Consider the following 12,541-nt stretch of genomic DNA (forward strand, 5'->3'; position numbering starts at 1 on the left):
CCACGATAGCAATTGTGAGCCCGCCGAAAGAATAGCATGCGATTCGGTAGATGGCTGAGCGTTGATGGTTGATGGGGAGGTAACTGGTGACGCCAATTAAACTTCTTTCTTGAGGTGTAGCCGTGCAACGCAGGCCAATGGGCAAGGGAGGCAGAGAAAAAGGGCGACGATGCTGCGCGATGAAATAAATACCGGGATTATAGAGGAAGAAGTGTAAGCAATCTCCCGAGATTCTCTATGGGTTATTATCACACGCTTGTTATTCGCGATGTTAGCTACTGGGTCAGATCTCGCGGCCCACACTCTGGTAATGGAATCGGACGCCACTGTATCGGACAGAAAAGCAGTAACCGACGTTTAGAATGTGGATGAAATGTTCTGGATTTTGATCCTTGATGCGCACTTTAGACATGCAGTCATCAACTCTCCATCATAAATGAAACGAAGAAAAAAAAAAAAAAATTCCCGGGCAACCCTTCCTGAGTGATCACTCGTGCGCACCGCGTTGCTCGATCGATGACGCCTGATGTGGAACTAGGGTGTCTCGGTTGAGCGACAGCCAGCAAACAACATCTACCAGCAACATGGAGGAATCTGCTGTTGCAATTCAAGCACATTTTTTTTTTCTGTGATGACGACTGCCTATTCTTGTTTCAAATACAATGGCAAAATTGGCACACTGCTCAGCTCGATTGTCCACACTCTCCAACTCGTCTGCTCGCATCAACAAGGGCATCTCTTTATGAAAATCTCAATGCTCACAGAATCCAAACTCTACAGACTTGAGTTCCCGCACAAAGCCAGTCTGCTCCGTCTTCCTCTCCGCCATGAGCTGCTCGCGGATCCTCCTCGCCTCCGCCTCGTCGTACGGAAAGTCGAGCTGATCCAGCACCATCTCCCCGACCTCGGCCGGCAGACGCAGGCGGTCCCTGACGTAGCCCTCGCCCGGCCACCAGTGGCGCTGCTGCGGCGGCACGTTGGCCGTCGAGATGACGGGGACCTCGGGGTCCACGAGGAACAGGGCCAGGATCTTGCGGTGGCCGGGGCGGGTCTTGTCCCGCAGCCCGAACGGGTCGACGCGGTGCAGGAACAGGTTGGGGAAGAAGACGGCGCGGCCCTCGCGCGTCGTCACCGACCCGACGTCCTGCAGCGTGCTGGCCTCGTGGCGCTGCTCCACGGCAAAGGTCCGCGCGATGGAGCGCACGTCGCTCTGCATGTAGTTGAGGTTCATGCTCAGCCCCTCCGAGTCGGCCGAGGTGCGAAAGTAGAGCAGCGACTCGGTGATGTTGTCGTTGTCGTAGTAGTACAGAGCCGTCGCAACAATGTGCTCGTTCTGCTGGCCTTCGAGATGCCAAGAGCCGCCGTCGTAGTGCGGCTTCTCCGGCGTGAGGTGAATGTTGGCCAGCTTGACAATGACCTGCAGCCGGCTCGCGTTATCAAAAAAACCCGTCGTCTTGACCTTGCCCTGGTAAGCATCGGTGGGAGGGATGCTCGGCTCGGCATCAGGAAGTTTCAAGGGATGCGTTTCGTAGAACCATTTTGTGTCGAGCTGCTCACGCACCGGTCCTTCGTAGTCGTCTTCATACTCCTCGTCCTCTTCCCTTTCTGCCTCGCCTTCCTTCAAGGGCCTGCTGGCCGGGGTGCATTCCCACCTCGACCCGCAAACCTCTGGGACTGTGCAGTCGGGACCAACTTCCATAGTCGACAGACGTTGAAACCGGAATTCCTTTGGCCATCGATAGACCAAGTCCCAGGCAGGCAGAGATTTGGAAATAAACTCTTCAATAACCGGATACAAGCCTTTATGCTCAACTGGATGGAGGTTGTTGATGTAGCTGGTGATGCGTGCTTTGCCGCCTGGATTTAGTTCAACATTGCACGGTAGCCACTGAAAGTTGACCGACGCCGTAGGCACGTCCCGATCGCCCCAGAAAGTAGCTTTTCTTTGTTCGTCCACGCTCGGTTTTGGTATCACTTCACCAGCGCCGATGAAGCGCATACAGTCATCCAAGTTGATTTCATTATCTGGCATGATGCGTGTCCTGCCAAACACCAATGGCCACAACGATGGATGGACGAGGTCCAGAACTTTTCCGTCGCTTCCAGGATGCCAGTCTTTGGCCGCCTCAGGCACATCCTCCAGAGGCTTAAGCTGCTCGACTAGTTTCCTCGTCAGATCGGCATCGAAGAGGTTGTCAGACTTGAGGACGCATGCAGAGTAGTCAAAGACGGGAACAAGACCAGTCTGTTCGTACATGTCTGCCTTTAAGCGTAGCTCTTCGATACACTGCACATGGCGTTAGTCCAGGCCCGTGTCAGCAAAGGGAAAAAAATGCCATGGAGCTGACCGCGTCTGCCATATTTGGCGTAAAGTCTGCATATCTGTGAAATGGCTGCCAATCCATCGCCAACATCTCGTCTCTCCATTTTGCTGCGATCTCGGGGTCGCGGACTTTGTGCCACCACTCCGGTTTGTTGGTAAGGCTTTCTATGGCCTCCAGCATGCAGTATTCTCGGATGAGAAGGGTGTGAGCCTTCCAGCCGGCCTCGCTATCTGCGACCAAGACTGGGAACTCACCACCTTTCCCGCCTGCACTGTGGTGCGTGATGCTCATGCCATACCCGGGCAATCTGATTTTACCTGTGTGGACGGGTGTTGCTGGCTTGCTGGCTTGTACCGGTCGTGGGGGCGACGAAGGGACTTCCCGGACTGGAGGAGGCTCTTTGCCGGCATGAACCTGGTCGATGACAGCAGTCACGATATTTTCTGGAAAAGATAACGAGAACTTGAGGCTCAGATAGTCGTTGGCTTGCTTTACCGAGGGCCGTGAGTTCCAATTGAATCGATCCACCCACGCTCTGAATGCCTGCTCCTGGTCTGCTGTGAAACTGGTGGCATACATGTTTTCTTCGACAACTTCCATTTTGGCGCTTTGTAGGTAGTTTTGACTTGCAGGGAAACTTGCATTGAGTTTCTTGCGCTTCATGTAGAGAATCAGATCATCTTGCACTTTTATCCTCTGAGAACCATGGGCGAGGCTGATTCATGACTGGCCCCTAGTATTCAGCTCCCCACACAGTTCTGCCTAGCAGGCTGCCACTGGTGGCCGTCTGGGGTAATAGTAGAAATGTAGTTGGATAGACCCCTGGCTTCGTGCTGAGTTGGCTCGTTTCTCATCCGAATCGAGATAGTCTGGTCGCTGTAGCCTGTTCCTTGCTTCCGACGACTGAACTTTCGGGAGTTCCGACAACGGCAATGAAATGGAAACTTTTTGTAGTTTTGGTAAGTTGAGGAATTCATGAAGCTCTCAGGCAGTCCCGCTTTCTCCCCTGCAATTGGGTCTATTTAGTTACACCAAAGCGGGCAAGCTATCAAGTAGTACTTCCCTACTAGCTGGAGGTGGAGATGCTCTGTAAAATACACAACTCCCCTTAGATCTCGAGTATCATTGCAAGTGATGCCGTTGCGGGTATTTATACGAAAGAGAAGTCACTGGGCAGGGGCCGAGTTCATTATCCGATGTCGGCATGTGACCTGCCAGGGGTAAAATTACTTTTTAAAAGCCAAGTCATGCGACTCTTCGAATTTCACGACCCGCATCACTGAGGGTAAAAAATGTCAGAAGTCGAAGCAGATGGGACAATCCCGCCATCATCTCAATCGCATTTCGCAAAGTTTGAGAAATTCACCCCAGATGATGCCGCACCGTTCGAGGACGAGTTTGCGCGTCTAGCGGCATCCCAGGAATGGGTGCCAGGCTCTCAACAATACACCAAAGAGCGCACAATTGCCATGCGAGCCGAACTCAAATCGCACTTTTTTTCTGCGCCGCAGCAGAATCCTGGAGACATCCTCACGGAAGACCAGATACTCAACGGCTACCAAGATCTTTGTGAGGAGGTCGACCTGCCTCGCTACGACACTACGAAAGAATGCCAGCGGGAGCTGAAAAAGACACTGGTCAACATTGTAGACTTGATCGACACGCGTCGGACGGAGGTGAAGAAAAAGGTCAAAGTTTGGCAAGATTTCGAAGAGTTCCGTGCTTACACTCTCCACGGCCGCACCATTGACGCGGGTGAGGCGAAGAAGGACGGCGGATACCTGGCATCTTTGCTGCAGGTTCTCAGGGGGGATCGGGGGCGGAGAAGCAGACGAAGAAGGCAAAATCAAGGACACGAGAGCAGGCGAGACAAGGTTTCAGGACGTGTGGTGAAGAAGGAGCGGAACTGACTGCTGAAGCTTTACTTTTCTGAAAGTCGGGCTCAAATCATACTGTCGTACGCGGATCATCAACGTTGAATTATTCTGCGGCCTGATGCATAGCCATTGTTGCAGCTCCGTTGTATCATGTCTCCTAGCTCACTTATATACCGATCTTTTTGATCGGCTTCAACCTGCCTGCTTCACATTTTTGCGCTTTGGCATCTCAACTTGCGCCGATGACAGGGCTAATTGACCAGTTGCTCGATTCGGACCAGCAAGTCTCCCTTTTCAACCATGTCGCTGACTGCTACAGCAATAGATGCTATACGACCTCGCAACGGGGCGCTCACATGGACCTCCTGCTACGATTAGTGGCGAGGTCCAGCCTTTGATCATGTCCTATATATACTACTTACCATTTTCATGGCGCTCACGGCGAGTAGAACGTCGCCCGCCTCTACAATGTCCCCTACCGTTTTCTTGAGCGCGACGATCCGTCCGACCATTGGAGCGGGCACGTCTTCCTTGACATCTGGTCTAGCCTTCTCAAGCTTCCGTGTAACCGTTGCTGATACGAATTAGCAAAAAGTGTTTGGGCAAAGGCCTGTACTGTTTCTGCCTACCGTTGTCATCTGGAACTTCGACAAAACACATCTCTCCATCAAGTTTGAACATGACGCGGCGTTTACTTGACCCGGGCTCGAGGGGGAGAATAGCTAGCATTGTGGCTGATGCCAGGTCCTTCTCCCCAAGCCGCAGCTTTATTTCCTGGCCTGTTTCTGGTGGAGAAAGAAAGTCTGGAGTAGAAAGAACCGAGAGGTCTCCGAACTTGCGGCGATTGTCGCGGAATTCCATATACACCCCTGGAAACATGACATAACTGGCAACGTCATATTCAGTCACCGGAATGCCCGGAAATCGGGCAGCGATTTGTCGTCTGATATCGTCAAAATCTGCAGAAGTGGGCGCTACGCTGGACTGCTCTCTGATGCTTCCTTGCCGACCACGGAGCACGTCGCTTCGCAGAGGCTCCGGAAACCCATCAAACGGACGCCCCATTAAACCTCCAAAGTACTCTAGAACAGACTGTGGTAAATCCAGAGTCGAAGCTTGCTCCGTTATCGCTGTCGCAGACAGCCCTCGGTCGACCATGAACTGTGCGAGGTCCCCCACGGCCTTTGACGTCGGTGTCGCCTTGATGATGTCGCCCAGAAGCAGGTTGGCATCCTGGTAAGCCTGTATAGTTTCTGCCCACTTGCCGCCGAGCCCGTTTTGCCGAGCCTGGAACATGAGGTTCGAGTACTGGCCACCCGGTATCTCATGCTTGTAGACCGTGGGATCAGGCGATCGCAGATCAGCATCGAAACCAGCATACATCAACCGAAGCTGTGCCCAGTACGCATCAATTACCGCTATATGATCCAGCTCAAGGGCAGACTCGAATGACGTGTTCTGTAGCGAAGCAATCACAGAGCTGGCTGCCGGCTGTGAAGTCGTACCGGAGAGGCTGTCAATTGCCGTGTCCACGATGTCAGCCCCCGCCTCAACACATGCCAACATCGTCGTGGTGCCTGCGCCATTAGTGTCGTGGGTATGCATGTGGATTGGCATATCCGGATACTTGGCGCGAATTGCTCTCACCAGCATCCGGCCTGCGGCTGGCTTCATGACACCCGACATCGACTTGATGGAGATAATGTGCGTGTCATACTCCACAAGCCGGTCAACAATGCTCATGTAATATTCCAAGCTGTACTTGGTCCCGGGTGCGAGCATATCGCCAGTGTACATGATGGCTCCTTCGACGAGTCCGCCCGCTGCATGAACAGCTTCAATGCCGACCCGGAGATTTTCCAAGTCGTTCAAGCTATCGAAGACACGAAAAATGTCAATTCCTGTCTGCTTTGCTAGACTGACAAAGTGAAAGAGAGCGTTCCTCGGGAGCCTAGAATTCCTTTAGCAATTATAATTGATCAAGAACGTCTTACCTACGCTGAATATGCCAATCCGTTGGTACTTCGGAGCAACATCTGAAACGGTATATTTCTGAGCAGAGACAAGTCAGCATGTGGACTGGTAATGAGATATCTGACATGGACTTACGGAACGAGTTCTCGTAGCTTTCTCTGCGAGTTTGATCCATGGTCAGTTCTGCCCAAACTGAGGTATGCATGTCAACGTACCAAGCGCTCCCATGGATCCTCATGTAAGAAACGAAGCATGACATCAAAAGTAGCTCCTCCCCAGGCCTCCAGGCTGTAGGCGTTTTTGTACGCATGGCTCATATGTTTGGCTATCGCCACAAGATCTCTCGTACGGACCCGTGTCGCCAAAAGAGACTGCTGTCCGTCGCGCCATGTTGTGTCCGTGATGAGCGTCTTTTGGTGGGCTCGAACCTGTCGCGCAAACTCGTGCGGGCCATGCTGTAGAAGAACATTGCGCCATCCATCGCGGCATGGTTCGTCCGTCGAGATGTTCGTTCCGGTAGCTGGGTCGGTCAATTCGCCGACGTAGATGTCCGTCTTCAGCCCAGGTGGTTTCTGCCGTGTGCAATTAGAGAATTTACATACAACTATGCTTAGAAATGAGCTCTTACGACTTGACCTTGAACGCGGCTACCATTCACGGCGGCATCGGCCAGGAAGCGCAGCGCACCCTGTTTCGGTGGAACTTGACCATTGTCAATGAACAATTCCGGAGTGTCGTCGATGAACAAAGTCCAGCATGTGCCGCTCCAGACGGCCCTCTGCTCAAGAAGGCGAATCAAGAAGCTAATGTTGGTTTGGACGCCCTGGATGTCTACATCTTTCAGCGCCCGGATCGCTTTCTTGATGGCCAGTGTGCGATCAGCGCCTGTGCAGATGCACTTGATTAGTAGAGAATCGTATGAGGAGCCAATTCGAGCACCCAGAAAGCATTCGCTGTAATCGAGCCGTATTCCGTTCCCGGTAGGTAACCGACATGCACCAATCGCTCCGGTGTCTGGGCGAAAGCCGTCCAGCGGGATCTCTGTGGTGACTCGACACTGAATCGAGCAGCCTTTGGGGACTATTTTATCTTGGGACAAGCCAAAATCTTTCAGAGTCGCGCCACACGCAATACGTAGCTGTGCTGAAACGAGGTCAACTCTCGTAAGTTCTTCGGTGATGGTATGCTCAACTTGACTTGTAGGAATTAGCCCTCGTCGCACTTTGAAATATCGATGAAAGTGCATACATTCGCGGATTCATCTCGATGAAGTAGAATTTCTCCCCTTCCACGAGAAATTCGACCGTGCCAGCGCTCTCTAGAAACGCTTTGTTAGCAAATGGTGTGATTTGCGGCAATCATCGGGGCGGAGGACATGCCATATTCCAAGGCTCGCGCAAGTCGAACAGCAGCATCGGTAACACCACGACGAACAGCGTCAGATATTCCCATCGCAGGAGCAATTTCTATAATCTTTTGATGCTTGCGTTGGATACTACAATCACGCTCATACAAGTGAATGTGATTGCCTTGCCCGTCGCTGAGGACCTGAACTTCGATATGCTGCGGTCGACGTAGATATCTATCAAAACTCATCAGCCGTACTTCTTTGGCAGTACCTTGGGGTGTTGCTGCGCACTTTTCGATGAAGACGGCGTCATTCCCAAAGGCTGCGCCAGCTTCGGACTTGGCTGCTGAAATCGCAGACTCCATCGCCTCCTTTTGATGGACGACTCGCATTCCACGTCCGCCACCTGAAAGAACATGTCAGATGGTTGTGTGATTTATCTTTGGTTACCTTTCTTACCTCCATGGCTTGCTTTGATGACCACCGGATAGCCACAGCTAGACGACGAAGGCTTTGTTACACCACAATTGAACAACGAGGAGGAAAACAAGGGGATTGGCAACACGTACCTGTCTGCAAAGCGAAGCGCTTCTTCCAGATTTCCCAGAGCATCCAGAGTACCGGGAACAGTCGGGATATCCAGGCTCTGCGCAAAGTGGCGCGCGGCCACCTTGTCTCCCATTCTCTTGATCACCTCAGTCGGCGGCCCAACAACTGAATAGGCTGCTTAGCCCCAAAAAAATCCCTAAACCATTTCTTTCCACTGATGCAAAACATACATTTCATGCCTGCAGCCCGAACCTGAGCTGCAAAATCGGCATTCTCTGAGAGGAAGCCGTATCCCGGATGACTAGGAAATGAAAGTGTCAGCTTTTTTTTTGCGTCGAAGACATTTCAAGTGCAGCATGAGACACACATGAGGTCCACCTGATTTTCCTTGGCAATCTCTACAATGCGTTTGGAGTTTAGATATGCTTCACTGGTTTTCTCATTAGCCGTAGTTTTTTGTTGCGGAATGCTCACATACACCGCAGTGAGGTCGTTTTTTGACCATGCCGGAACCGCTTCGTCGGCCTCTGGCAAGAGTTTTTTTTTTAGCAAAGTGGTGTCCTCGGGTCAGGCCAAGGTACTCACTTCTATGATACCCTGCATCTTTGTCTTCATTGGAGAAGATGGCAAGTGTTGACATGTTCGATTCCCGCGCTGCTAGGAAGATCCGGGCAGCGATTTCTCCTCTGTTCGCCACCAGCACTTTGGTCGGCCTGAGAGCCGCGTCGGTGTTCACCACGCGCATTCTGCCTGGATTAGTCACCTTTGAGAGTAGAATTTGTGTCGAGTATACTCTATTCTTGCAATGAGATACTCGGCTACGCCTGAAGCCAACATGTGACGGGCAAGACTTCATATATTGCCCCCTCGCTCACCAGCCATATATACAAATCTGGATCTCATTGATATGCGGGATGACGCACCGTAGCTATTTTTCCTCTGATCTTTCTGCAGATGCCAGCCAAAGTAGGAATACTGCCCGGGCAATACTGATATGCTTGCATCACCGAATCCAGTTGGATCATCGCCAACAAGTCTTATATTCCTGGACTAATGCGAGGCCACGACATTAGATATTTCAGGCGCCAACTAGTATCAGTTGCAGCAAGCTGAACATTGGCTGCATGCAGGTTGCAACAATCCCCGCTCCAAGGTTTATATTGATATGACAGCTATCCGTACATGGTCACGCTTAGCGCGCATTTCTGGCCACTGTGCGTGTGCACACTGGACACCTTACTTGACATGCATTGCAGCACATTAGTGTTGCACGCGGCTCAGAGGACTGTGAAGAGTGGTTGGGAGTAGAAATGAGGCTGCTATGCGAACGCCATCAGAGCAGATCTTCGCAGGCATGTTGCGTCGGAACGGGTCGGGGTTTGTAGACTCGCGCACCTGGTGGCCTGTCTGAAACATGAGAGTCATCTTACTTACATATGTGCATGGTCGTTTGTAGAAATGATTAACTACAGTCTACTAATACGAGAGCTTGGGTGCCGGCTGCATCCATCCTGGGCAGAAGCAAAGTCGCATGGACTGCCATCTACTTTAGAGGTTCCAGTGCGGGTTGTAATGTCCAGCCAAGGCTTGCGTCATCTGAGTATTAAAGATGTGATCTCTATAAACGGCTAGTAAGTAGTGATCAACTATTGAACAGTGTTGATAGGGAGGGGAACTACAGGACCTCGTCCGTTCTCCCCGTCGCCAATGTTCATAACGTAGCCAGTTACCTCACACCTGCATAGCGGGGTCCATCTCGTCGTTTACGTCTGCGTCGTTGCGTATAGCATCATGTGCCTGCTATACAAAGCAGATAATGGAACCTGTGCTCGAAGAAATTAAATGACTCACTCGCAGGATTTTACATGTACGGAAATCTTTGCTGCAAAGACTGTCTCCCAAGCTGACTCGAAACTAAGTCATGGTCTCACTTGGCCATCATCTGTCGCACTTGTAGGCTGTAACAGGCAAAGCTTTTCATAGTATTTGCTTTGCGAAGCGACAAATTACGCAAGAAACGGGATCGATGTGTGGTCGCGTGGAATGTGAGCTCTTTGTTTCTTTTGTGTGTCTTGCGTTGTAGTTGATACTAGCAATGCATATAACAGGCAGTCTACCGCCTGTAGCCGTCAACATGCTTGGCCTTGATGGGGCGCCTTTGTGAGATGATTGAGATACCATCTCTTCAAATTTACTTCTCCCTTTGCAAACTGAAGAGAAAGCGCCAATAGATTGTTCAACAACGTTCATATCACCATGGCCGCCAGCTCCCCGGCTGCAGGCTCAGATGCCAGTAGTCCTCTTTTGCGCAGCATGGCGCAGCACGCATCACACAAGGCGCGGGCCGAAGACGAGGAAACCACTCCAGTACTGCAAGAGATGTCCTCGTCCAATCTATTCGTGATTATGTGCACGGCTTGGCTGGGCATCTTCCTTGGCGCCATCGACTCCACCATCATCGCCACCCTGTCCGGGCCCATCAGCAGCGAGTTCAACTCGCTGCAGATGTTTTCGTGGATCGCCACGGCCTACCTCGTCGGAAACGCAGCGTCCCAGCCCCTGTGCGGCCGACTGACGGATGTCTTGGGGCGGGGTCCCGGTCTTGTGGCCAGCAACATCCTGTTCGCGGCCGGGAACTTGATCTGCGGCGCGGCGCGGGACCAGTATGCCATGGTTCTCGGACGTGTCGTCGCAGGCATCGGCGGTGGAGGCCTCATCTGTATCGCGACCCTTCTTGCGTCGGATCTCATTCCTCTGCGTCAAAGAGGTCTGTTCCAGGGCATCGCAAATGTGTGGTATGGCATAGGAGCCATGGCTGGTGGCGTCACCGGTGGCTTCCTGCATGATCATACAGCAATGGGCTGGAGATTGGCATTCTTCGTACAGGTACCGCCGTCTCTTTTCTGCGCCCTGGCGGCCTACGTCTTGGTGCAGGTTCCTCCAAAACAGTCCCAAAAATCGATGCTTTCTCGCATTGACTATCCCGGGGCTCTACTCACGGTGACATTCGTCGTACTTTTATTGTTGGGGCTCAGTTCTGGCGGAAGCATTGTGCCATGGACGCATCCCCTACCTTTGAGCGTGATTCCCCTCTCTCTTGTCACTTTCATACTCTTCATCTGGTGGGAGTCCAAAGCAGAGCAGCCAATCATACCCGTGAGACTGCTTTCCGACCCAACAGTTCTCGCGTCGTGCTCCATCAGTTTTCTCAGTGTCATGATCATGATGACAGCAATGTTCTACATCCCATTGTTTCTCCAGGTGCGAGGCGAATCCGCGACAATGGCAGGGATCAAGCTACTATTTTCACCCGCCAGCATGCCGCTCGGTGCGCTGGCTGTCGGATACGCAATGAAAGAAACGGGCCAGTACGTTGGGTTGACAGCCTGTAGTGTACTTGCGATGGTCTGTGGCGTCTTCATATTCACCTTGCAAGACAAGACCAGCCAAGACGGGCTGACTTACACGGGCTTGTTCTTGCTTGGCGGCGGATACACTGCGGCGCTGACCACCACGCAAATAGCGTGTATTGCCGCTGTGGATCATGCACAACAGGCTGTAATCACATCAGCCATATGTGAGTGCTGGAAAAGATACATGTAAATATCATGCGGATATTCGTGTACACTGACAATACTTAGACTTGGCTCGCAGTCTTGGCGGAACCATCGGCCTCGCGGTAGCGTCCTCGGTATATCAGAATACGCTCAGCGATGGGCTCTGGGAGATATTTCGGGGAAAACCAGGAGCGCAGGAAGAAATTCGCCGAATTCTGGACGATCTGGGCTATTTGGAGCGATTACCGGCAGACTGGCACGACAGTGCCATGACGGCATTTATGGGCGCGTTCCGTATTACTTGGCTCACCATGGTGATCTGGGCTCTCCTTACTCTTATTTGCGTGTTCCCAATGAAGAACCACAAGCTTCATTCAACTCTAAACCGATAACGGAGCACGAGAACCCTGTTCATAGGCAATGATGCAAGGTAATAGCACACTGTTGTTATGACTGCATGGTCATATAGTCGGCCGATTCACTACTCTAGCAAACCAGATATTCTCACAAAAATGTTCATGCTACCATTGAAATCGCTCTGGCCTTTATGGGCATTTATCCAACCAATTTGCAATGCTTCCATTCTTGATGGTTGTATTCCCAATCGTTTCTTCCTATTTTCCCCAGGGTCGACGTTTCGGGAACTTGTAGATGTGGCCATCTCTATGACTATACCAGGGCTGCCGTGACTCTTTTTACCAATTTGAGTGTGATTATGCATGAATAACTGATAAACAACGAGCTATTTAACTGTTGACGCAAAATTCCGGTTAGTCGATTCTTTTGGCTCACTTTTCTTGCCTCCGTTCTACAGCGACCGCAGCGGATTGGACCAGGTGTAGAAGCTCAAATATATGATGATTGTGCATATATATACGAAAGCCTAAGAATATATACAGTACAGAAATATAC

The 12,541-nt window shown here is 51.6% G+C and overlaps 4 protein-coding genes across 4 annotated transcripts; 2 read left to right on the forward strand and 2 right to left on the reverse strand.

Annotated features, from left to right (window-relative positions):
- Nucleotides 1-751: 751 nt before the first annotated feature.
- Nucleotides 752-2,924, reverse strand: V2A60_010088 (DUF4246 domain-containing protein; the record flags this gene model as incomplete). Its single annotated transcript, XM_083261349.1, has 2 exons — nucleotides 752-2,287; nucleotides 2,349-2,924. 2 exons carry the CDS (start codon nucleotides 2,922-2,924, stop codon nucleotides 752-754), a joined length of 2,112 nt encoding a protein of 703 aa, XP_083117475.1.
- Nucleotides 2,925-3,616: 692 nt separating this feature from the next.
- Nucleotides 3,617-4,217, forward strand: V2A60_010089 (uncharacterized protein; the record flags this gene model as incomplete). The annotated part of the gene is made up of 2 exons (XM_083261350.1): nucleotides 3,617-4,079; nucleotides 4,132-4,217. The coding sequence occupies 2 exons, from the start codon at nucleotides 3,617-3,619 to the stop codon at nucleotides 4,215-4,217; spliced, it is 549 nt and encodes a 182-aa protein (XP_083117476.1).
- A 235-nt stretch (nucleotides 4,218-4,452) lies between these two features.
- Nucleotides 4,453-8,817, reverse strand: V2A60_010090 (uncharacterized protein; the record flags this gene model as incomplete). Its single annotated transcript, XM_083261351.1, has 17 exons — nucleotides 4,453-4,566; nucleotides 4,624-4,775; nucleotides 4,831-6,152; nucleotides 6,200-6,253; nucleotides 6,311-6,333; nucleotides 6,391-6,747; nucleotides 6,804-7,060; nucleotides 7,169-7,371; nucleotides 7,424-7,493; nucleotides 7,555-7,757; nucleotides 7,815-7,929; nucleotides 7,983-8,020; nucleotides 8,093-8,237; nucleotides 8,303-8,373; nucleotides 8,440-8,502; nucleotides 8,551-8,599; nucleotides 8,658-8,817. 17 exons carry the CDS (start codon nucleotides 8,815-8,817, stop codon nucleotides 4,453-4,455), a joined length of 3,396 nt encoding a protein of 1,131 aa, XP_083117477.1.
- A 1,511-nt stretch (nucleotides 8,818-10,328) lies between these two features.
- On the forward strand, nucleotides 10,329-12,021 carry V2A60_010091 (uncharacterized protein; the record flags this gene model as incomplete). The annotated part of the gene is made up of 2 exons (XM_083261352.1): nucleotides 10,329-11,649; nucleotides 11,714-12,021. 2 exons carry the CDS (start codon nucleotides 10,329-10,331, stop codon nucleotides 12,019-12,021), a joined length of 1,629 nt encoding a protein of 542 aa, XP_083117478.1.
- Nucleotides 12,022-12,541: the final 520 nt, after the last annotated feature.

The sequence above is a fragment of the Cordyceps javanica genome, chromosome 7, assembly GCF_051103115.1.
Source record: "Cordyceps javanica chromosome 7, complete sequence".
Classification (NCBI taxonomy): domain Eukaryota; kingdom Fungi; phylum Ascomycota; class Sordariomycetes; order Hypocreales; family Cordycipitaceae; genus Cordyceps; species Cordyceps javanica.